This window comes from Callithrix jacchus, chromosome 1 (genome assembly GCF_049354715.1).
Source record: "Callithrix jacchus isolate 240 chromosome 1, calJac240_pri, whole genome shotgun sequence".
Taxonomy (NCBI): Eukaryota; Metazoa; Chordata; class Mammalia; order Primates; family Cebidae; genus Callithrix; species Callithrix jacchus.
In genome coordinates this window covers 154,142,134-154,167,994 of record NC_133502.1, presented here as the reverse complement: position 1 = coordinate 154,167,994, position 25,861 = coordinate 154,142,134, and the positions used below count along the sequence as shown (strand labels likewise).

The following is a 25,861-nucleotide window of genomic DNA, read 5'->3' as shown; positions in this document are numbered from 1 at the left end:
CAGAAATTGTGTGACTATATTCCAGCCTGGGCAACAGAGTGAGATCCTGTCTCTAAATAAATAAATAAGGAATAAATAATAAAGATCAGATTCAATACTGGAATAAGAATTACAAAAAGGAGAGGGGAGAAAAAGAAAATAGTAACATCACAGCAAAAACAAAATTCTTAAAATTGAAATAAAAAATACAAAATATTAATGAATGAAAAGTTGTTTTTAAAAAATAAACAAAATGTACAAATCTTTAGCAATGCTAAGGGAAAAAGAGAGAAGACCCAAATATATAAAATTATAGATGGAAAGGAGACATTATAAGTGATACTGCAGAAATTCAAAGGATTATTAGAGGCTACTATGAGCAGCTATATGTCAATAAATTTAAAAACCTAGAAGACGTGGCTAAATTCCTAAACACATACAATCTACCAAGACTGAATCATAAAGAAATCCAAAATCTGAACAGACCAATAACCAGTAATAAGATTAAAGCTGTAATAAAATATCTCCATTAAAGAAAAGCCTGGGATCCAATGTTTTCACTGCTGAATTTTACCAAACATTCAAAGAATAACTAATATGAATTCTACTCAAACTATTTCAAAAAACAGAGGAAGGAATACTTCCAAACTCATTTCTCAAGGCCAGTGTTATCCTGATACGGAAACTAGACAAAAATACATTTTAAAAAAAGAAAACTATAGGCCAATATCCCTGATGAATATCAATACAAAAATCCTCAAAAAAATATTAACAATCATAGTCAACAGTACATTAAAAAGATAATTCATCATAATCAACTGGGATTCTCCCAAGAATGCAAGGATTGTTCAACATGTGCAAATCAATCAATGTCATAGATCATATCGACAGAAAGAAAAACAAAAACTATATAATCACTTCAACTGATGCTGAAAAGGAATTGGATAAAATTTAACATCCCTGCGTAATAAAAACACTGAAAAAACTGGATATAGGAGGACATATCTCAACACAGCAAAAACCATATATGATAGACCCACAACTGGTATCACTCTAAACAGGGAAAAACTGAAAGCCTTTCTATAACATCTGAAACAAGACAAGAATGACCACTTTCATCACTGTTATTCAACATAGTAGGGGAAGTCCTAGCTTGAGCAAGCAGACAAGAGAAAGAAAAAAAGGGCAACCAAATTGGAAGGGAAGAAGTCAAATTATCGTTGTTTACAGATGACATGATCTTATATTAATATTTGGAAAAATCTAAAGACTTCACCAAAAAACTATTAGAACTGATAAATTCAGTACAGTTGCAGGATATAAAATATATGTATATATATTGTTTATTATATATATTTATTATCTATATATTATATAGATATCTAGAAATGCTACTGATACCTCTCTCTATATATATAGATAGATAGAGAGATATCAGTAGCATTTCTAGATGCCAAACATGAAAAATCTGAAAAATAAATCAAGAAACTCATCCCATTTATAATAGCTACAAAAAAAATAAGATACCTAGGAATTAGCTTAACCAAAAAAGTAAAAGATCTACAATGAAAACTATAAAACATTGATGCAACAAATTGAGCAAAAAATTGAAAAGGACACCAAAAAATGGAAAGATATTCCATGTTCATGGATTGGCAGAACCAATGTCATTAAAATGTTCATCTTACCCAAAGCAATCTACAGATTCAGTGCAATCCCTATCAAAATACCAATGAAATTTTTCACAGAAATAGAAAAAACTATCCTAAAACTTATATAGAACCACAGAAGACCCAGAATAGCCAAAGCTATCCTGAGCAAAAAGAACAAAACTGACAAAATCACATTACCTGACTTCAAATTGTACTACAGAGTTATGGTAATCAAAATAGCATGATACTGACATAAAAACAGACACATGGAGAAATGGAACAGAAGAGAGAACCCAGAAACAAATCCGTGCATCTATGGTGAACTCATTTCCAACAAAGATGCCAAGAGCATATATTAAGGAAAGGACAGTGTCTTCAATAAATGATGCTGGGAAAACTGGATACCCATATGCAGAAGAATGAAACTAGACCCCTATCTCTCATCATATACAAAAATCAAATCAAAATGGATTAAAGACTTAAATCTAAGACCTCAAACCATGAAACTGCTAAAGGAAAGCATTGAGGAAACTTTCCAAGACATTGGTCTGGGCAAAGATTTTTTGAGTAATACTCCACAAGCACAAGCAACCAAAGCAAAAATGGACAAATGAGATCACATCAAATTAAAAAGCTTCTGCACAGCAAAGGAAAAAAAATCCAACCACAAATTAAAATGACATCCCATAGAATGGGAGAAAATATTTGCAACCTGCCCATCTGATAGCAATTAATAACCAGAATATATAAGGAGCTCAAACAACTCAACAGGAAAAAGTCTAACAATCCAATTTTAAAAATGGGCAAAAAATCAGAATACATATTTCTCAAAGGAAAAAATAAAAATGGCAAACAGGTATATAAAAAATGCTCAATATTACTGATCATCAGAGAAATGCAAATCAAAACTACAATGAGATATCATCTCACCCCAGTTAAAACTGCTTTTACCCAAAAGACAGGAAATAACAAATGCTGACAATGATGTGGAGAAAGGGGAACCCTCATATACTGCTAGTGGAAATGTAAATTAGTACAATCATTTATGAGAACAGTTTGGGAGTTTCTCAAAAAACTAAGAACACTACCATATAATCCAGCAATCCCACTGATAGGTATATGCCCAAAAGAAGGAAATCAGTATATCCAAGAGATATCTGCACTACTATATTTATTTTAGTACTATTCACAGTTGCAAGATGTGGAAGCAATCTAAGTATCTGTCCATCAACAGATGGATGGATAATGAAAATGTGGTACACATACACAATGGAGCACTATTCAGCCATAAAAAGAATGAGATCCTGTCATTCAAAATGACATGGATAAAATTGAAGGACATTATGCTAAGTGAAAGAAGCAAGCGATAGAAAGATAAACTTTGTGTGTCGTCACTTATTTGTGGGAGCTGAAAGTTAAAACAACTAAACTTATGGAGATATAGAGTAGAATGATGGTTACCAGAGGCTGGAAAAGATAGTAGGGGTGGAAGGTAGGTAGTGGGGATGGTTAATGGATACAAAAATACAATTAGATAAAAGAAATAAGATCTAGTATTTGATAGCACAACAGAGTGACTACAATCAACATAATTTATTACATTTTAAAAGAACTAAACCCGTATAATCAGATTGTTTCTAACACAGAGAAAGGATAAATGCTTGAGGTGATGGATGCCCCATTTTTACCCTGATGTGATTGTTATGCATTGTATGCCTGTATCAAAATAGATCATGTATCCCATACATATACACACTACTATGTACCCACAAAAATTTTAAAATTCTGTTCTGTAAAAGATCCTGACAAGAGAATAAAAGGATAAGCCACAGACTGAGAAAAAATATTTGCAAAATGCATGTCTGATGAAGGGTTTAGATCCGCAACATAGAAGGGCCTTCTCAAAGTCAACAATAATGAAAGAAACAATCCTATTTTTAAAACTAGTAATGGAGAAAAAGCATATGGAAAAAAAATGGCCTTTCACCTTTGTCATTAAAGAGCCATAAATTAAAATTACAATCAGGTACTGCCACACTACTATTAAATGGCTTAAATTCGAAAACTGACAATATCAAATCCTGTTGAGAATACTAAGCAACAGAAGCTCTCATTTATTGCTGATGGAATGCAAAAATGGTACAACCATTTCAGAAGACAGTTTGGCAGTTTCTTATAACACTAACCATAGTCTTTCATATGATACAGCTATCCCTAAGTATTAACCCAATTGATTTAAAAACTTAAAATATAAAACTCTGCACACAATGTCTACAGCATTTTTATTCATAATTATCCAAAACTGGAAACAACCAAGATGTTGCTCAATAGCTGAATGGAGAGACCAACTATGACACATCCATACAATGCAATATTATTCAGAGAAAATAAATGAGCTATCAAACCACAAATAGAGGAATCTGAAATGCTCATTGCAAAGTAAAAGAGGTCAGTCTGGAAAAGCTACATAGTAGATGATTCTTACTATATAATATTCTGATGAAGGCAAACTGTGGGGATGATATAAAGATCAGTGGTTGTCAGGAGTTCAAGGGCAAGGGGAGTTGAATAAGTCAAGCACAAGTTTTGGGAGGAAGTGGTGGCAGTGAAACTGATGGGTATGATACTGTAATGATGGATATGTGACATGCAGTTGTTAAAATCCATGGAATTTTAAATTACAAAGAATAAACTTTAATGTGTGCAAATATCATTGAAGAGATCAGGGGATCCCAGGATAGAATGCAGAATGTGACAAAACAATCTAATAAATGCATGAAATAATTTTACTGAAGGGGATGGGGAAAAAAGGGTGCTGACCTAAGTAATTTTGGAAATGAGTGGAGTCTATAAGACTAAAGGCAAAGGAAACGGTATGTAGGCACTGTACTCTACTTGACAAAGTTGTTTTTTTCTCTCATGGGTTTACAGGTTAACAATTCTGATATAGGTACACATGTATACTAGAACTGAACTACCAAATAAATAGATAGCAGAAGGTAGATGATAGAAGTCAGGTTTCTCCCATCTGTTGGAGGTTACAGATAAACAAGGGGAGAAGACTAGAATAATCCATTTAGTAATGGATTACAGTTGAAGTCATCAATATAAATTCACGTTTAGCTTGCTATAGATGCAGATGGTTACATTTAGAAATATTTATAGTTATGTGTATATACATGGGTCAGTACACACATACATATCTCCCTGCTCTGTTAGCTAAGAGGGCACAGATGCATCATTAACGCAGTGGCAAAAAGCATGCATAGGGCAGTATTTTGAAGTAAAAGGCTCTTTAGAGAAATGGCTAATTCTAAGACTAAGGCAGAAAATACACAAGATGAGCCTGGGATATGTTTGAATACCAGAAAGTTAAAGTGGTGTTTGTTTGTTTATTTGTTTAAAAAGCCCACATTAATTGGAGTATGTAAAAGGAACCTAGGAGAAAACTGAAGGAGCTCCCAATAGTCGGTTATAACAATTTGAATCACAAAATAAATGAAGCAGTACTAGGTAATAATAATGACTCAAAATATAAAATATTCATGAGACCATACAGACATAAACAAATGCCTAAATATTAAGTGAGGAAGAAAAGGCAAATCTGTGCAGAATTCCAAATAACTTATGTAGATACTCCATCCTCAAGAAAGTGGAACCTAAATTCCTACTTCTTAAGTGTGTGCTGCACATAGAAACTGCCTTCCAAAAAGTATAGCATGAAATTGGTTTAAAAAAGAATAACTTTACTGTGAAGAAACCCAGGAAACACTACTTGAAGTGATTAAGTTAAAAACAATAGTTAAAAGTCATGTTGATCATATGTACCCTCAACAAGATGTGATGAAAACGGCACGTTATCTCTGTGTTCTTCTTCTGAAAATAAACACACACACAGTCCCAGTCTAATCATAAGAAAATTATCGAATTCCAATTGAGGAACATTTTACAAAATGCTTGACCAGCATGCCTCAAAACAGTCAAAGTAATCAAAAACAAAGAAGCCGGAGCAACTGTCATAGCAAAGAGGAGCTGGAGTTATGCCTGCTAAATGTAATGTAACATCTTAGATGGGATATTGTAATAGGAAAAGAATATTAGATAATAAATGAAATTTGAATAGAGTATAAACTTAAATAAAAACTATTTTTTCTTGTATGTTAACCAATTCAAAGTAATAATGCTAAAAATATTCTAGTCACAGTAGCAACGAACATAACAAAAAATAATTTTTAAAAAGTAATAAGCTAGCCAGATGCCTGGCCCATGCCTACAATCCCAGCAGTTTGGCAGGCCAAAATGGGAGGATCCCTTGAGCCCAAGAGTTCGAGACCAGCCAGGACAACATAGCAAAACCACGTCTGTACCAAAAATACCAAGAAACTAGCTGGGCACAGTGGGACACACCTATAGTTTCAGCTACTTGGGAGGCTGAGGCAGGAGGATCACCTGAGCCCAGGAAGTCGAGGCTGTGATGAGCCATGATAACACCACGGCACTCCAGCCTGGGTGATAGGGTGAGACCCTGTCTCCAAAAAATAAAAAGTAATAAGCTTAAGAAATTTAAGAGATCAATATAAATAATATTACAAAAATGTTTACACAAAAGAGGCATAAAGGGAGAGACATTCCATTGAACATAAATGGGAAGATTTCATATTAAATAAATGCCAACTCTTCCCAAATTATTTTCTAAATTTACTCAATGCTGATTAAATTCACTTCATTTGGAGAGTTGATAAAACTATTTTTAAATACTCCAAGTATAAGTTGGATTTTAGAATCTAATACATTAAAAGTAATAGAGGAAGCTTATTTTTACAGAAGTTAAAAACATTATAAAGCTATAAAAATAAAAATATAATATTTGAGTAAAGGAATTGAGATAGAACTGAAGTGAAACCTACAAAGTTCCCAAGCTTGCCCAATGAAAAAAGTCACCCAGGAGTTCATAAAAACACACATTTCTTGACTTCTCACCTGAATATTCTGATTCAGTAAAACAGATAAGTGCCCTCATGTTTGAGAAACAATGCCGAAAGATGGTTAGGAATGTCATATATCATAATGGAGACATTATCACAATGAATTCTTTGAAGTTTTGCAGAAGAAACATCTGGAGAGATGTTTTCAGGAGAGACTGGCTAGCTGGTTCCAAGGGGGCCTGACAGGTGGCATTATCTTGGTTAATTTACCGTGGTCCAAGATACGCCTCTCAGCCTTACAGTCCTATAAATCTGACTGAATCTAGACAGAGGCAGTCTCCTGCTAACCACGCTGATTCATTGCAATTGTACTAATTTAAAATAAAAGATAATGGTTATCATAATCTGGAGTACTCCAATGGGCATGACTAGTTCATTCTCTCCTTTTAGGCAGATACACAAGAAGTAAATTGTAGGCCAACATTTACCTAAAGGACAAGGAATTAAAGCCAGAAGAATTAACTGGATCACCTTAAAAATGCACCTCAGGTAATACAGCCTGGAGCATTCGTAATCACCACAGTCACTGCATCTCTGAGGGCCACAGTGTTTATATTACCAACTGAAAGGAGTAAACATGGTTGAGCAAAGCATTCACTAAAATGGTGTTGTCCATCTACACACTGCCTAGAAGAACGGAGAGCCCGACACGCCTGCATGAATATCAGCTTCCCTGGCAGGAACATCACAATTGTGAAAATGGTTGCACCAGTCTACTTGAAATTAATGTCACAAAATATTTTAGTTACATAAACTTCCCTTGGCCTATTTTCAAGCTTACCGAAGAATCTTCTCATGAAGCTTTCACCTAGCCTGCCTATGAGAAGATAATGTGCCAGTAAGGTTACTGCAAACACTCCATATTACCTATCCACTTCTAAACCTGAGCTATTGGACCCAGCAGAAAAAAAAAATCATCCAACAGAGCAAACTGGTGCCCTTTCAACTGTATTCTCCAATTTCACTTGGGCCTCCAACATTTTCCAGGCCATATAAGAATAATGTAATCCCCAGTTGGCTGCTTCCACCATTCCCTTCATCTATTTCAAGACTCTACCCATTTTACCATTTCATCTATTACGTTTTGCAAAGGGAAGCACCTTGTCTATGACTACACAGGAAAAAAAGCCACCATCCAATAGAGCCTTCCTAAGGAGCAGCATGTCTTCCTAAAAAATTCTCAGCCTTATTCCAGGCTGCCCACATGTTCTGCTCAAACATTTCTCAACTGCTTCAACTAGCCAGAAGTACTCTGGATCCATTAGGTCAAATCACTACAACCACTGAGGAATAACCATTCATTTGTGTCATTACCAGCTGAGGAGTACCCTAGCATCCCATGGATTTAGTTGAGAGGATCTGAAATTACTTGAAAGATTCTAGAGTCTGCCTTCAAGTCTCCTTTACTATGAGCAACACTATAACACTGCTCAAGAGGAGGCAGAATCATATGAGAAGTCCTTTGAATACATAACCACACAGGGTGAAAGATTGGAGGGAGAGACAGGGGACCTTTTTAATTCAAGGTTCTATTCAAATGGATTTAATTACGACAAAATGTGTCTTATAGATAATGAATAGTTATAGAAAAGAATAATGGGAGCTTTTGAGCACTTGTGTCCAACTGAGAACATGAAACCTCAGACATGGAATGTGATCGTGATGGTTGGCATAGTAATGCAGTAAATAAGATGACAGGAATTATTTAAATGCATGAGTCAGACTGTTATACACGGAGTGACTCAGCTCCTCTATTAGAATGCCATCACATCACCACAGCATCACAACAATAATAAATAACAGTGTAATGAGGAGAATGGACTTCCGAATTTCCTGCCTTTCTGACTCGTGGAATTCAAGTATTATACATAGGAAATGACATTATTTGCATTCCAAAATATATAACTCTGGTTTCACTTATAAATGGGAGTCTTCTTTGTGAAATAGTTGTAAAAACATTTTCATACACATTTTATTTTCAAAACAGTTCCTTAAAATCAGCAGTTTTAGCAAAGACTTTTTTCCTCTAACAAATAAGACTGTTATTTGTCCTCTAATATGAATTACTCCCTTCTTCCTCAATAATAAAATGCCCAAACTGGAAAGCAGCTCAAAATAAAATTATATTAATATTTCATTAATTTTTGTCATTCAAAGTTCTTAGGTTTTGATCTTATATTATTTCTTTCCAGATGTAGTTATATATATTTAAGCCAAATCATTTTCCAAGCATACTAGTACTTTGAATTTTTCTGTCATTACAGCCTTTCATAACATCTACTGTAATCTGCAAATTTAATCAGGATGCTATATACTTCTTCTCATAGCTCATTAACATGTCAAATATAACAATGTTGCTATCAGCCACTGTAGCAGATTCATTTCCTATTATTTTTAAGGAATGTTTCAGTCTACAGTCTACTTTGAGATTAGACTACATTTTAAGTGAAGCACTGCCTGATTACACATTTTTATAAAAATCCAAATAAGCATTATCAAGTTTATTCTCTTTACTACAATTCTGCACTGGTGAAAGAAAAACATGAAATTACTAAATTTGTCTTCGAGTCCCTCTCTTTCCCTTGCCCCTTTCAAACCACCGTTTGCTGATAATAATCCCCCATATAAATTTTTTTGTATTGATCTCACTTAAATCTTAATTCTCTTTATTAAATGTGGAAGTAGTAGTTCTCTTCTTCCAGTTTTGTATGCCACATATCTCTGTATTGTCATGGATTGCTTAACAGTCTTCCATGTAAATTAAGCTAGTCTACTGATTTACATACCAGACCATTAATCACCACAAATACACACTTAGATCATATATTTCAATATGAACCACTGCCTTCCTAACCATTTTAACCACACTCCTAAACCTAGCTTAAATGATTTTACATCATTTAAAAAATATTTGCTACTAACACATTCTTAGTAATCAGCTCTCCTAAATATCAGTTATGATAAACCATGATCAAGCCTGCCCACAGAAAGCTCCTACATAGACAGAAAAGTCCTAAATTCTTGTGATGTATAGCCTACAGCATAAGGACAGAAAAAGTAACCACATACATTATGTATACAGTGATCTTCAGGCAGCAGAACCAAAAACCAGGCCTAAGAGACTTGTTGAGTAACAGAATTACTGCTTTACATAATAGCATAAAGTGTTTCTCTTTTAAGTGATTCTCTAGACACTCCTTTATTTGGGTTTCCTCAGACTAGCATAAATCTTCATGAGCTGGAGATAGGTAAAAGTTTCTTAACACACAGAAAGCAATAAAATATTGGGAAATTAGATGTCTTCAAAATTTAAAAACCTCTGTTCATTAAAAGATATGAGTAAGAACATGTGCACAAATGGGTGCTGCTGCAATGTTGTTGCTTCCACACGAGTCTGTGCAGGGACCTTGCCACACCATCGCACATGCACACACAGGACCTCTCCACACCTGCTGGCACCACACACATGAACCCCACTGTACCACTGCACACAGATGTGAGCCTCCACTACTACTGCCCTGACAAAGCACTCAGTCAGCACTCCCCATTGGAGTGTTGTTTCCATTGGACTGGGAACACCTCAGCCCCTCCAGTGCAGCAGGTGCTTAACACTGAGGGACCAAAGAACAAAGCCATAGACCTGGTACCAGGGCCCCAGGATTGAAGCATGCAGCCCAAAAGTGGGGTGCTGAGTCTGGGACGCCCGAAATTGTCCAGAAACAAAGCCAGTTGACTGAACCCAACCAATACCACAGTCTAACCCTCAAGGGCATCAAACAGGATAAAAGCAAAAAGACTCATCCAAACAAAAGCAATTCCAAAGATTAAAGGAATAACAATCCACACAGATTAGAAAGAATCAGTGCAAGTACTCTAGCAACTCAAAAAGCCAGTGTGTTCTTTCCTACAAACAACCACACTAGCTCTCCAGCAATGGTTCTTAACCAGACTAAAATTGCTTAAATGACAGACTTAGAAATCAGAATCTGGATGGCAATGGAGACCACTGAGATTCAGGACAAAGAGGCAATGGAAACCATTGAGATTCAGAACAAAGTTGAAACCCAATCCAAGGAAGCTAAGATACACACACACAAGATGAAAGACAAAATAGCCATTTTAAGAAAAAAAAAAAAAAACTGGGATGAGAGAGCTAGAAAACTCACTCTGAGAATTTCATAATACAATTGGAAGTACTAACAGCAGAAAAGCCCAAACTGAGGGAAAAAAATCTCAGAGTTTGAAGATCAGTTCTTCAAATTAACTCATTGGAAAAAATATAAATAAAAAAGAATTTTTAAAAATGAACAAAACCTCTAAGAAATATGAAATTATGTAAAGAGACCAAACTTACAACTCATTGGCATCCCTGAAAGAGAGGTAGAGCAAGCAACTTGGAAAGCATATTTAAGGATGCTGTCCATGAAAATTTCCCCTTGCTAAAGCAGTTGACATTCAGAGTCAGAAAATTCAGAGAACACCACTAAAATACTATTCAAGAGGACAATCCCCAAGACACACTGTCATCAGATTCCCCAAGGTCAACACAAAAGAAAAAATATTAAAGGCAGCTAGAAAGAAAAGGCAGGTCACTTACAAAAGGAACCCCCTATCAGGCTAACAGCAGACCTTTCAGTAGAAACCCTACAAGCCAGAAGAGGCTGGCGGCCAATATTCGGCACTCTCAAAGAAAAATTCCAACCAAGAATTTCATATCCAGCCAAACTAACCTTGATAAGCAAAAGAGACATAAAATCCTTTTCAGACAAGCAAATGTTGAGAGAATTTGTTACCAGCATACCTATTTTATAAGAGGTCCTTAAGGGAGTGTGGAAACAAAAGACTATTACCAGCCACCAGAAAAACACTCAGTACATAGACCACTGACACTATAAAGTAACTACATAATCAAGTCTACATAAAAACCAGTTAACAACATGATGACAGGATCAAATCTGCACACATCAGTATTAACCTTGAAAGAAAACAGGCTAAACGCCACCACTTAAAAGCACAAGCAAATTAGATAAAGAAACAAGACCCAACTGTGTGCTGTCTTCAAGAGACCCATAGCAGCTGCAATGGCACCCAAAGATTCAAAGTAAAAAGATGGAGAAAAATCTACTAAGGAAACAAAAAAAAAAAAAAAAATACAGATGTTGCTGTTTTAATTCCAGACAAAACAGATTTTAAATCCACAATGATCAAAAAAGACAAGGGCATTACATAATAGTAAAGGGTTTAATTCAACAAGAAGACTTAGCTATCTAAATATATGTGTACGCAACACAGGAGCAACTGGATTCATAAAACAAATTCTTAGAAACATATGAAGAGGCTTAGATACCAATGTAGTAATAGTGGGAGACTTCAACACCCCCCTGACAGTATTAGACAAATAATCAAGGCAGAAAACTGACAAAGATATTCAGGATCTAAACTTGACATTTGACCAAATGGATCTAACAGAAAACTACAAAATGCTCCATGAAACAATACAATATACCATCTACACACGGTTCATACTTCACAACAGATCACACATTAGGCCATGAAGCAATCTCAACAAATTTAAAAAAAAAATTATACTCTCAGACATCAGCACAAGAAAAATAGAAATAAATACTAAGAAGATGTATCAAAGGCATACAATCACATAAAAATTAAACAACCTGTTCTTGAATGACATTTGGGTAATTTAAAAAAGGTAATTAAGGCAGAAATTTTAAAAAATTCTTTAAAGCTATGAAAACAAAGATACAACATACCAGAATCTCTGGGATATAGCTAACATAGTTAAAGTCAAAGTTCATAGCGCTAAACACCTACATCAAATGTTAGAAAACTCTCAAATTAACAACCTAATATCACACCTAGAGGAACTACAAAAACAAGAGCAAACTAATCCCAAAGCTAGCAGAAGAAACCAAATAACCAAAATCAGAATTGAACTGAATGAAATTAAGATGTTAAAAAAACATATAAAAGATCAACAAAACCAAAAGTCTGTTATTTGAAAGAATAAAATTGATAGACTACTAGCCAGACTAATAAAAAGAGAAAGAAGATCCAAATAAACACAAACAAAAATGAGAAAGGGGACATCACCACTGACACCACAGAAAACCAAAAATCCTCAGAGACTATTATCAAAATCTATATGCACAAAAACTAGAAAACCTAGAAGGAGTGGATAAATTCCTGGAAACAAAACACATCCCAAGATTGAACCAGGAAGAAACTGAAACTGTGAACACATAAGTAATATTTCAAAACTGAATCAGTAATAAAAAGCCCTATCAACCAGAAAAGGCCGTGGACAAGATGGATTCACAGCCCAATTCTACCAGACATATAAAGAGCTGGTACGAATCCTTCTGAAACTATTCCAAAAAACTGAGAATGAGGGACTCCTCCCTTACTCACTATATGAGGCAAGCATCATTCTGATATCAAACCCATCATAGACACAACAAAAAAATGAAAACTTCACATCAATATCCATGATGAACACAGATACAAAAATTCTCAACAAAATACTAGCAAACCAAATCCACCACCACATCAAAAAGTTAATCCACCATGATCAATTAGGATTTATTCCACAGATGCAAGGTTGGTTCAACATATGCAAATCAATAAATATGATTCATCATATAAACAGAATTTTAAAAACACATGATTATTCAAACAGACACAAAAGGCTTTCGATAAAATTCAATATACCTTCATGCTAAAAATCCTCAACAAACTAGGCATTGAAAATCATACCTCAAATAATAAAAACCGTCTAAGACAAACCCACAGCCAACATCACATTAAACAGACAAAAGCTGGAAGCATTCCCCTTGAGAATCAAACAAGACAAGGATGCTTGCTCTCACCATTCCTATTCAACATAGTACTGAAAGTCCTAGTCAGATCAATCAGGCAAAAGAAAGAAATAAAAGGCATTCAAATACGGAAGTGTAAGCTAAACTATCTCTCTTTGCAAATGATAAGGTTTTATACCTAGAAAACCTCAGAGTCTCTACCCAAAGACTCCTAGATCTGACAATTTCAGAAAAGTCTCAGGAAACAAAATCAATGTACAAAAATCAGCGGCATTTCTATATGCCAATAATGTCCAAGTGAGAGCCAAATCAAGAATGCAATCCAATTCACAATAGCCACAAAGTAGCAATAAATAATAAAATACCTAGGAATGTAGCTAATCAGAAAAGCAAAAGACGTCTACAGTGAAAATTATAAAACACTGCCGGGACAACACAAATGGAAAAACATTCCATGATCATGGATAGGAAGAATCAATATTGTTCAAATAACCATACTGCCAGGAGCAATTTGCAGATTAAATGCTATTCCTATCAAATTACCAACAACATTTGTCATAGCATTAGAAAAAAGTATTCGAAAATTCATACGGAACCAAAGAGAACCCAAATAGCCAAAGCAATCCTAAGCAAAAAGAACAAAGCTGGAGGCATCACACTATCCAATTTCAAACTATACTACAAAGATATAGCAACCAAAACAGCATGATACTAGTACAAAAAGACACACAGACCAAAGGAACACATTGGAGAACTCAGAAATAAAGCTGCATACCTACAACCATATAACCTACAACAAAGTTGACAAAAAGAATTAATGGGGAAAGGACTCCCTATTCAATAAATGGTGCTAGGATAACTTAACCATGTCCTAAATATTAAAACTGGACCCATTCCTTTTACCATACACAAAAATCAACTCAAGATGGATTAAAGATGTAAATGTGAAACTTGAAACTGTAAAAACTCTGGAAGATAACCTAGGAAACACCATTCTGGACATCCGCCTTGGGAAAGAAAAGAAACTATCAATAGAGTAAACAGACAACTTACAGAATGGGAGAAAATATTTGAAAACTATGCATCCGACAACAGTCTAACATTCAGAATCTATAAAGAACTTAAACAAATTGACAAGCAGAAAATAAACAACCCCATTAAAAAATGGGCAAAGGGCCACGTGTGGTGGTTCACACCCATAATCCCAGCACTTTGGGAAGCTAAGGTGGGAGAATTGCTTGAGCCCAGGAGTTTGAGACCAGTCTGGACAACATAGTGAAACCCTATCTCTACTAAAAATACAAAAATTAGCTGAACATGGTGGTGTGTGCCTGTAATCACAGCTATTCAGGAGGCTGAGGCATGAGAATCACATGAATCCGGGAGGCAAAGGTTGCAGTGAGCCAAAATTGTGCCACTGCACTACTGCACTCAAGTCTAGGAGACAGAGTGTGACTCAGTCTAAAAAAACAAAGAGCAGGGTGGGGGCAAAGGACATCAACACTTTTCAAAAGAAGACATACATGTGGCAACAAGCATATGAAAAAATGCCAAACATCACTAATCATTAGAGAAATAGAAATTATAATGAGATACCATCTCACATCAGTCAGAAAGGCCATTATTGACTAAGCACAGTGGCTCATGCCTATAATCTCAGCACTTTGGGAGGTCATGGGTGGATCACCTGAGATCAGAAGTTCAAAACCAGCTTCTATTAAAAGTACAAAATTACCCAGATGTGGCAGCACACCCTGTAATCCCAGCTACTTGGGAGGCTAAGGCAAGAGAATCACTTGAACCTGGGCGGCAGAGGTTGCAGTGAGCAGAGTGTGCCATTGCATTGCAGCCTGGCACAGTGTAAAAAAATAAAGAAAGAAAGGCAATCATCCCAGCACTTTGGGAGGCTGAGGCGAGTGGATCACAAGGTCAAGAGACCGAGACCATTCTGGTCAACACTAAAAATACAAAAAAATTAGCTGGGCATGGCAGTGCATGCCTGTAGTCCCAACTACTTGGGAAGCTGAGGCAGGAGAATTGCTTGAACCCAGGAGGCGGAGGTTGCGGTGAGCTGAGATCGTGCCATTGCACTCCAGCCTGGGTAACAAGAGTGAAACTCCATCTCAAAAAAAAAAAAAGCAATTATTAAATAGTCAAATTGATTTTTTTCACAGAATTGGAAAAAAACACCTTAAATTTCATATGGAACCAAAAAAGAGCCCGCAAAGCCAAGATAATCCTAAGCAAAAAAAATCAGCTGAAGGCATCATGCTACCCGACTTCAAACTATACTACAAGACTACAGTAATCAAAACAGCATGGTACTGATACCAAAACAGAGATATAGACAAATGGAATAGAATAGAGCCCTGAGAAATACCACCACACATCTACAACCATCTGATCTTTGACAAACCTGACAAAAACAAGCAATGGGGAAAGAATTCCCTACTCAATAAATGATGTTGGGAAAACTGGGTAGCCACATGCAGAAAGCTGAAACTGGATCCCTTCCTTACACCTTATACAAAAATTAACTCAAGATGGATTAAAGATTTAAATGTAAGACCTAAAACCATAAAAACCCTAGAAAAAAACCTAGACCATACCACTCAGGACACAGACATGGGCAAGGACTTCATGACTAAAACACCAAAAGCAATGGCAACAAAAGCCAAAATAGACAAATGGGATCTAATTAAACTAAAGAGCTTCTGCAAGGCAAAAGAAACTATCATCAGAGTGAACAGGCAACCTACAGAATAGGAGGAAATTTTTGCAGTCTACCAATGTGACAAAGGGCTAATTTCCGCAGTCTACAAAGAACTTAAATTTACAAAAAAAAAAAAAAAAACATCAAAAAGTGGGTGAAGGATATGAACAGACAATTCTTAAAAGGAGACATTTAGGCAGCCAACAAACATGAAAAAAACCTCATCACCACTAGTCATTAAAGAAATGCAAATCAAAACCACAATGAAATACCATCTCACATCAATTAGAAAATGGCGATCATTAAAAAATCTGGAGACAACAGATGCTGGAAAGGCTGTGGAAAAATAGGAATGTTTTTACAGTTGGTGGGAGTGTAAATTATTTCAACCATTGTGGAAGACAGTGTGGTGATTCACCAAGGATCGGGAAATAGAAATACCATTTGACCCAGCAATCCCATTACTGAGTATATACAAAAGGATTATAAATCATTCTATTATAAAGACACATGAAGGCATATGTTTATTGCAGCACTGTTCACAATAGCAGAGACTTGGAACCAACCATCAATGATAGACTGGATAAAGAAAATGTTGCACGTATATACCATGGAATACTATGCAGCCATAAAAAAAGAATGAGTTCATGTCCTTTGCAGGGACATGGATAAAACTGGAAACCATCATTCTCAGCAAACTGACACAAGAACAGAAAACCAACACTGCATGTTCTCACTCATAAGTGAGAGCTGAACAATGAGAACACATGGACACAGGGAGATCATTACACACTGGGGCCTGCTGGGGGGTGGGGAGCTAAGGGAGGGATAGCATTAGGAGAAATACCTAATGTGGATGACAGGGTGATGGATGCAGCAAACCACCATGGCACATGTATACCTATGTAACACACCTGCACATTCTGCACATGTACCCCAGAACTTAAAGTATAAAGAACGTTTTAAAAAATAATTTTAGGCTGAGTGCGGTGGCTCATGCCTGTAATCCCAGCACTTTGGGAGGCTGAGGCGGGTGGATCACGAGGTCAAGAGATCGAGACCATCCTGGTCAACATGGTGAAACCCCGTCTCTACTAAAAATACAAAAAAATTAGTTGGGCATGGTGGTGCACGCCTGTAACCCCAGTTACTCAGGAGGCTGAGGCAGGAGAATTGCCTGAACCCAGGAGGCGGAGGTTGAGGTGAGCCGAGATTTGCACTCCAGCCTGGGTAACAAGAGCGAAACTCCATCTCAAAAATAATAATAATAATTTTAAAAATCACAGATGCTTGTGAGGCTGCAGAGAAAAGAGAATGCTTATACACTGCTGGTAAAAAAAAGTATATAACTTCAGTCATCGTGGAAAGCAGTTTGGAGATTTCGCAAAGAACTTAGAACTACCATTCAATCCAGCAATCCCATTACTGGGTATATGCCCAAAGAAACAGAAATCATTCACCAAAATGTTCACCAAAAGATGTATACAAAAATGTTCAGAGTAGCTTATTCGGAAAACTCTAAGCTAGAAACATCACTGATGTGCATCAATAGGATAAAAACTGTAGTATATCCATAAGGTGGAACTAGTAAGCAATTACAGAGAAATAAACTACTAATAAATGCAACAAGACGGATGATATCAAAAGCATTATGCTGAGTTTTAAAGAAGCCTACATAAAAGAGAACATATTGCATGCCTCATGTTAAATTCAGTTGTAAGGAGTTGACTGGAAAGAAACTCCCAGAAGTGCTAGTAACAAATCTAAGTAGAAGTTAAGGTTATAAAGTTATATGCATTTTTCACAATGCATGGCATGTATACTATTTGTGCATTTTATTGTATCATTTATCTCAAGAGAAAAAAAATGTAAAAAATAGTTTAAGAAGTATGTCTGTTAACAAACTACAGAGTAAAATTGTTCTTAATAAGAAAAATAAATTCAATAATTTGGGGGAATATATGCTTTAAATCAAGTATATGAAGGATTAGTATGACTCTTACACTTACCCAAAGTCTACATGGCTTGCTCCCTCACGTCCTTCAGGTCTCTGCCAAAATGCAATTTTAACAGAAAGGCCTAGCAGTCCTCTTTTAACAAACACTCCCACTCCCCTCTCTGCTTAATATTTACTCATAACTTTTATTATCACCACAAGAATACATCTGTTTATTATCTGTCCACCACTGGAATATAAACTCCAAGGGAGCAAGCATTTTTCTTGTTTTCTGTTATCTTCAGAGTTTAGGATAATGATTGACCCATAACTAGCACTCAATATTTGTTGAATAAACAACTGAATGAAAAAAGCCAAGGATGTGAATTATACCTGGGGCCAACGCTATAAAGGGTTCTATTGGGGGAAAGGGAGAGCATTCTGAACACATTATTCCATTTACAACATGAAATGTTCCACTCAATTGTAATCAGCTTGTGATTTGAAGTGGATTTCAATGGAAAGGTGCCTGGCTTTAAGGACTAGAAAAAAAAAAAAAAAATACACTAACCAGACTCTCCCTTCTTCTCTCATCTGTCTTTGGGTCTCTACTCACATGGAGGCTTGCATTTCCAGTGAAACCCACTCACTCTACATATCTGGTCTCTCTCCAGCCCTTACTTGATACTCCCTCAGTAAGGAAGAGTGACTAATTTGATAAATCAGTTTGATAACTCATTTGGCCATGTTTTACTTGAGGGTGAGATCACTGAGAAGCTGGCCCATGGTCCTGCCAGCTTCTTCTCCTTTTTTTTTTTTTTAAGGAGACCTATTAAGTCTTGACGTTCTCAGTGCCACCTCTGATTAGCTGTGTAAGGCAGGTCTATAGGCTTTATTCACGCTTCACATTGGGTAAGGTCTAACAACCTGCTTTGCAAGTCCAAGTAAAGACTCTCATAGTGATCTGAACAGATTCAGGATGGGGGTTTCAGGCCTAAGTCATGTTCTCCAGTACATATTTTACATAAGAACCTTGAATTGAGGATTATAAGATACTTTCATAGATTAATAAAGTTTTTACCAATGCATTTGGACAGTAATCACTCAATATGTACTATATTAGTCAAAACACTAGATGAGTTCTGAAACCCCACCTCAAGGAAAATATAAAACAAGAAACAAAAAAATAATGTAATACTCCATTGGTGCTAAATAACTACTTTAATAAATTTATCTTTAATACAAGTGTAAAACAAGATTCCTTCCATTTCAACTATAGTTAAACCCAAACTTCAAAACCGGTCAATAATGAACAAAGTATTCATTTTGAAAAGTTCTGAACTGTAAGAGTACCAAATATCATATAGAACTCTTAAATATTTAATGCTTTCTGTCACAATATTAAAAATAAACTTCTTAGGCATTCCAAAACTATCGAAAGTGTCCTCTCCCAATTTTTTAAGCAAGTAAAAGTATAGTACCTGCTGGTGTTATATTTGTTAAAAATTTAAAACAACAAAAAACAAGAAAACTTCTAACTTGAATGTGACTTGAGTACTTCTAAGCCATCCAAAATACCTGATACAGGTAGTAGGTTCATGGTTTTGGTAAAATAAACTATGTCCAGAGTTGTAATGTTATCACTAGACTTTTAAATCATAAAGTAAGAAAATCTCACATCATTTAGTATCTTTTCTTTTTTTTTTATTTTGCTAAGACAAAACCAGATTTTATGTCATCATTCTTCATCTGAATGGACTGCCATATGAAGTTCTGGTTTCCGTGTTTCTTCTTGGTTAGCTGGTTACTAACAAATGCCCAAGGGCAATTCTCAGACCATTTTCTTTCTTTTTTTTTTTTGAGACGGAGTTTCACTCTTGTTACCCAGGCTGGAGTGCAATGGCGCGATCTCGGCTCACCGCAACTTCCGCCTCCTGGGTTCAGGCAATTCTGCCTCAGCCTCCTGAGTAGCTGGGATTACAGGCACGCGCCACCATGCCCAGCTAATTTTTTGTATTTTTAGTAGAGATGGGGTTTCACCATGTTGACCAGGATGGTCTCGATCTCTCGACCTCGTGATCCACCCGCCTCGGCCTCCCAAAGTGCTGGGATTACAGGCTTGAGCCACTGCGCCCGGCTCTCAGACCATTTTCACATGAAGGTGATTAGCTTGCATTTAAAATAAAATTAATAACACATGTACATGTAGATGAAAATATAACAAAACTATATGAAAGCTTGTCAAAGACATTCTACTAGAAAACTAAAACAGTAGACACTACAAAGAAGCCATACCAGAAAAATTTTTGAATTGAGATACTTTTTGTTGAATAATTATGGTAACTACTACCAATATATTCAGACCAATGAAGATTAGAAAGAAGAATATGAGAAATGTTGAGAAGAGTAATTTCTCCTACAATTAAAACAAATGTGTTTTAACGAGAGAGAAAAACATAAGCCAAGCTTATAAAATGAAAATTACAAAACATGGGATTAACAATTTATTAAAAATTATACCCTTGATTTTTTTTTTTTTTTAGAAAAAAACAGTAGTTATTTTAAAACAAGGGCATGAGAAAGACTTCAGATTAAGGCTCACGCTCTGTTCTCAATGAAAAGTAGTAAAATTACTTCTAGTAGAAAATATCCACTATGGAAAAAAATTTTCAGATATTTTCCATTTGACACACATATTAATAAAATATACAATGTTTATATCTAAAATATAAACTAGCAATTTATTTTCATTTATAATATAAAGTGTTTTAGGAAAAGTTTACTCTTCTCAGTGTTCAAAATAAAATAGGAATTGTTTTCCATACCTAGCAATTTTAATGATAATGTAAAAATTAATTCTGCTGAACTAAAGCTCAAATAGATTCAAATTTTAAAAATATGAAAATACCTACTTTTTTTAAAGTTTTAAAATTTTTGTTAATTTTCAATGACAGGTTTGCTTTTTCTAACATTTAAAAAAAAATTTCCTTCTATTATTAATATAAAACTATTCAAATAATCACAACAGAATCTTTTTTACCAGAAAAACATATTCACATGATACACTCATAACACTCAAGAATTACAATCCAGAAAGGGTTAGTCTCCCTCAAAGAATTTCTTTCTTTCTGTCACCTCCATTCCATATATACAGTCTTCATTTCACATCATGTACACAGAAATATTATCACAATCTAACAGGTAGATAAGAAAAAAAAAATGTTTTGGCCTTGTAGAGCTCTCAAGTAAATTTATTCATTCTTCTTAGTATGTTTCTTTTTAACATTATCTGAAGCAACATCACTAGGCTTCGAGGCCAATGAACCAGTGCCACTGGAAGGTGATTTTGCTTCACTTTTCTTCTCAGATGATGATAACTGCTGCTGCCAGCCAAACAATATCCGACACAATGTATCCTCAAAAGGAGCAAATGTCATAGAAGTCTGTGTAGTCATCATGGTTATCTGAGGAAAAAAAGTTCAGTTTTGAATTTAAGTGCAAATGCTTTGTACTTTAAGTACAAACATTAAGTACAAATGTTTTTCAAAAGAGAGGGGAAAAAAGGAAAAAAATGTAAAATGCATTCTTAATGTAATCTGCAGGAGAAGCAATCTAAGTTAAATTCTGGTAAAATCTCTGTTCTCCGTGAGTTTATACTTAATGGAAAAGAAGACAATTCATTAAAAATAATAGAAGGTACCATATTTTGACATGCCAAATGAACAAAATAACCATTTTCACAAAAATGCATTTAGTATTCAAAGGAAATAAGATAAAATATCAATATTACTATGCACTTAACATGTATCAGAACTGAGATAACTGCTTTACATTGTTATTCTCTTTAATTTTAACCCAACAACTACTCTATTATAACCCTCATCATAGAGTTGTAGAACCAAGGCTCTAAGAGGTTAAATAACTTGCCCAAAGTCACATAGCTAATAAGCAGTAGTTTACAATATCCAGATTTTCAGTTTGATTACTAAATTCACTGACTATCATCATCTAAAGTCAGACTGTCAGTGAATTGCAGACTACTACTCCCAAAGGAATGTAAAAAGTCTCTATCACCCAAATTTTTCCATATATATTTTTATATATAGGAACCAAGACCTTAAGGGGTAGAGAGTACTCCCATTCCTTTATCTGGCAAAACGTGGTGTTTACAGATATTTAGATATGCTCAAGAAACTAAACTGATGCCAACATAATTCTGGGAGGAGAATTTTGAAGTCTAGAATAGCTACAAAAAATCCAGGAATCTCCCCAAGACGCAATCCCTTCAGAACACAGATAATGACTCAAACTAGAAATTTTGGGGATCAAACTTCCAAAGAAGACCCCTACATAACCTACCTGGCTTGGGGAAAACGGTATTAAGAATAAATTCTTGCTAGCTGCAATACAGTGAGGGAGTTGGAGGAAAAGCATATGTTCATCACACAAGGACTAGATAAGTTAAATGTGTACTATGCAACTTAGAATAGAAAAGAAAAAGTAAATTATTAGAACATACTGTTAGGTAGAAATGAGACACAAAACAAGAGCTACAGTGTACTATCATTTATATACATAAAAACACACTCACACACCACATTGCGAGAGTACTAAGCATCACTGAAATGTGTATTTTAAAACAGCTAAGTTTAGGTGAATTTGACCTCAATTAAAAAAAAAGACAATTTTTAAAAAATACATGCTCATGGGCTTTCAAGCCAGTCATGACTACATAACTTGTATGAGAACTCAGTCTCTCCCCAAAATTAATAAAAGACAGAAGTATATAAAGTAACTGCTAAAAGACACTGGGAAACAACTGAAATAGGCAGAACCTGATGGGGCTACTATCCAAGAGAAAGGAATCTGAATAAAGTGAGTTCCACATTCACCCTTGCTTTTTCTTGTGAAGATATGTACCTAAATTCACAGCGCAGGGGAATAAAAAGCAGAAGTTCAGGTGGGATAAGGAGCAATAGGTTGGAATCTGAGAAACCAAGCTGTAAGGACCTGAGGTCAATACAGCCCAAAGAGGAGGAAACCACATGGAAGTGAGCCCCCAAATCCTTGTACAATTCACCATGGAGGAATTTACCAATCCCTAAACTCTGCATACCTAAGAAGGAAGAGAATCCAAAAGCTTAGCAGACAGCAATAGATGGGAGGCCAAATAGCTGAGCAGACAATTCAGCAGCCAGCTGTTTGGTATTGAGAAGATAAGCTGGAGTTCAAGGTCAGCCAAGGTGAAACTGCCCAGGGATGTACTTCAGGCTTAAAGTAAGACCCCTAAAGGGTTACACTGTAGAAGGGCAAACTGAAATAGCACAGTGCTAAATCTAATATTATCAGTAGGATTAAAATATTCTGCTTGTGTATTAACAACTGTCTTCCAGAAGATGTTGAATGTAGTCCCTGCCCTCAAGGAGCTTACAGACTTGTCAGAGACAGACAAGTAAATCAGTAATTACAAAAGATAAAGAAGAGTAAGGGCAGTAATAGAGGTTTCCTAGGAACATTTAAATAATGAATATAAATCTGGAAATCATTTATCTTACAAGTGAAAGGTAAATGCATAAATATGAGTATACACACTTGGAGAGAATGTAAAATGAGGAGTCTAAATGTAACATTAACCTCCAAGTTTATGCCATTATTGGGTAAGATCTAAGGACTTTTTATATTAAATTATTCCTTAGAATAAATAGTTACAATGAGATATACTAGCATAATTACCTTGGTCATAGCTTGACAATGAACTGCAAATAAAAAATAACAGAATTCAAACCAAAAACAATAGTCTACTGTCAGGAAAACAGCCATGTCTTTTTTTTTTTTTTTACAAAATCCAAGAGAAGAGTGTCAGGGTTTAAAATATTTTCTGAGAACATGAACTGTAGTAAGTATTTTTCAAAGTCGAGTGTTTTAATAGAATCTCCACTCCCAAAATACTCATCACGCAGTTGAGAAGTATTGCTGACATCAGAAATTAATGCCAGAACTGGAAAAAAACACTTTAAACTTCATATGGAATCACAAGAGAGCCCGCATAGCCAAGACAATCCTAAGCAAAAAGAATAAAGCCGGAGGCATCCCATTGCCAGACTTCAAATGATACTACAAGGCTACAGTAATCAAAACAGCATGGTACTGGTACCAACACAGAGATACAGACCAATGGAACAGAACAGAGGCTTCAGAAGCAACACCACACATCTACAACCATCTGATTTTTGACAAACCTGACAAAAACAAGCAATGGGAAAAGGATTCCCTGTTTAATAAATAGTGTTGGGAAAACTGGCTAGCAATGGGTAGAAAGCAGAAACTGGACCCCTTCCTGACACCTTACACTAAAATTAACTCCAGATGGATTAAATATTTAAGCATAAAACCTAACACCATAAAAACACTAGAAGAAAATATAGGCAAAACCATCCAGGACATAGGCATAAGCAAGGATTTCAGGACTAAAACACCAAAAGCAATGGCAACAAAAGCCAAGATAGACAAATGGGATCTAATTAAAATTCAGAGTTTCTGTACAGCAAAAGAAACCATCATTAGAGTGAACTGGCAACCAACAGAATGGGAAAACATTTTTGCAATCTACCCATCTGACAAAGGGCTAATATCCAGAATCTACAAAGAACTAAAACAGATATACAAGAAAAAAACAAACAAGCCCATTCAAAAGTGGGCAAAGGATATGAACAGACACTTACAAAAGAAGACATAGATGAGGCCAACAAACATGAAAAAATACTCATCATCACTGCTCATTAGAGAAATGCAAATTAAAACTACATTAAGATACCACCTCACGCCAATTAAAATGGCGATCATTAAAAAATCTGGAGACAACAGATGCTGGAGAGGATGTGGAGAAATAGGAACACTCTTACACAGTTGGTGGGAGTGTAAATTAGTTAGACCATTGTGGAAGACAGTGTGGCGATTTCTCAAGGATCTAGCCATAGAAATTCCATTTGACCTAGCAATCCCATTACTGGATATATACCCAAAGGATTATAAATCGTTCTACTATAAAGACACATGCACACGTATGTACATTGCAGCTGTTTACAACAGCAAAGACCTGGAACCAACCCAAACACCCATCAACGACAGACTGGACAAAGAAAATACGGCACATATACACAATGGTATACTATGCAGCCATAAAAAAACGATGAGTTCGTGTCCTTCGTAGGGACTTGGATGAATCTGGAAACCATCATTCTCAGCAAACTGACACAAGAACAGAAAACCAAACACTGCATGTTCTCACTCACAGGTGGGCATTGAACAATGAGAACACGTGAACTCAGGGAGAGGAGCAGCACACACTGGGGGCATTTGACAGGGTAGGGGAGGGACAGCAGGGGGTGGGAATGGTGGGGAGGGATAACATGGGGAGAAATGCTGGATATAGTATGCACCTATGCAACAACCCTGCATGACCTGCACATGTACCCCAGAACCTAAAATTGAAAAAAAAATAAAAATAAAGAAATAAAGAAATTACTGCTGAAATAGACATATGAGGTTCAAGGACAAACTTCTGTGAATTCCATCTCTTATCAGACCTTGATTTAACAAGGTGACAAATATAATTATGACAAATAGAATAAATCATTATTCTTTTACAAATAAAATATAACTGTCTCCTTATTTAGCAAACCATTAAAAGAAAAAGCATATTACCTAAATTAAATAGCATTTGGCTTCATGGTCTCTTACTTTAAGAGGAGAAGAAACAAAAG

At 35.6% G+C, this 25,861-nt stretch overlaps 1 protein-coding gene across 3 annotated transcripts in view; it reads right to left on the bottom strand.

Annotated features, from left to right (window-relative positions):
- TMEM38B (transmembrane protein 38B) overlaps nt 1-25,861 on the bottom strand; it is a 251,912-nt gene that overhangs the window by 156,401 nt on the left and 69,650 nt on the right. For 2 of the 3 annotated variants that reach the window (XM_054258577.2, XM_002743174.7), the window contains exon 6: nt 19,301-21,562. The exons of the other annotated variant lie outside the window; for it this stretch is intronic. In XM_054258577.2, the coding sequence (XP_054114552.1) occupies nt 21,516-21,562 (47 nt within the window). In that variant the 3' untranslated portion in view covers nt 19,301-21,515. Of the gene's footprint in view, nt 1-19,300; nt 21,563-25,861 lie in introns of those variants that run through there. 3 annotated transcript variants of the gene reach the window in all.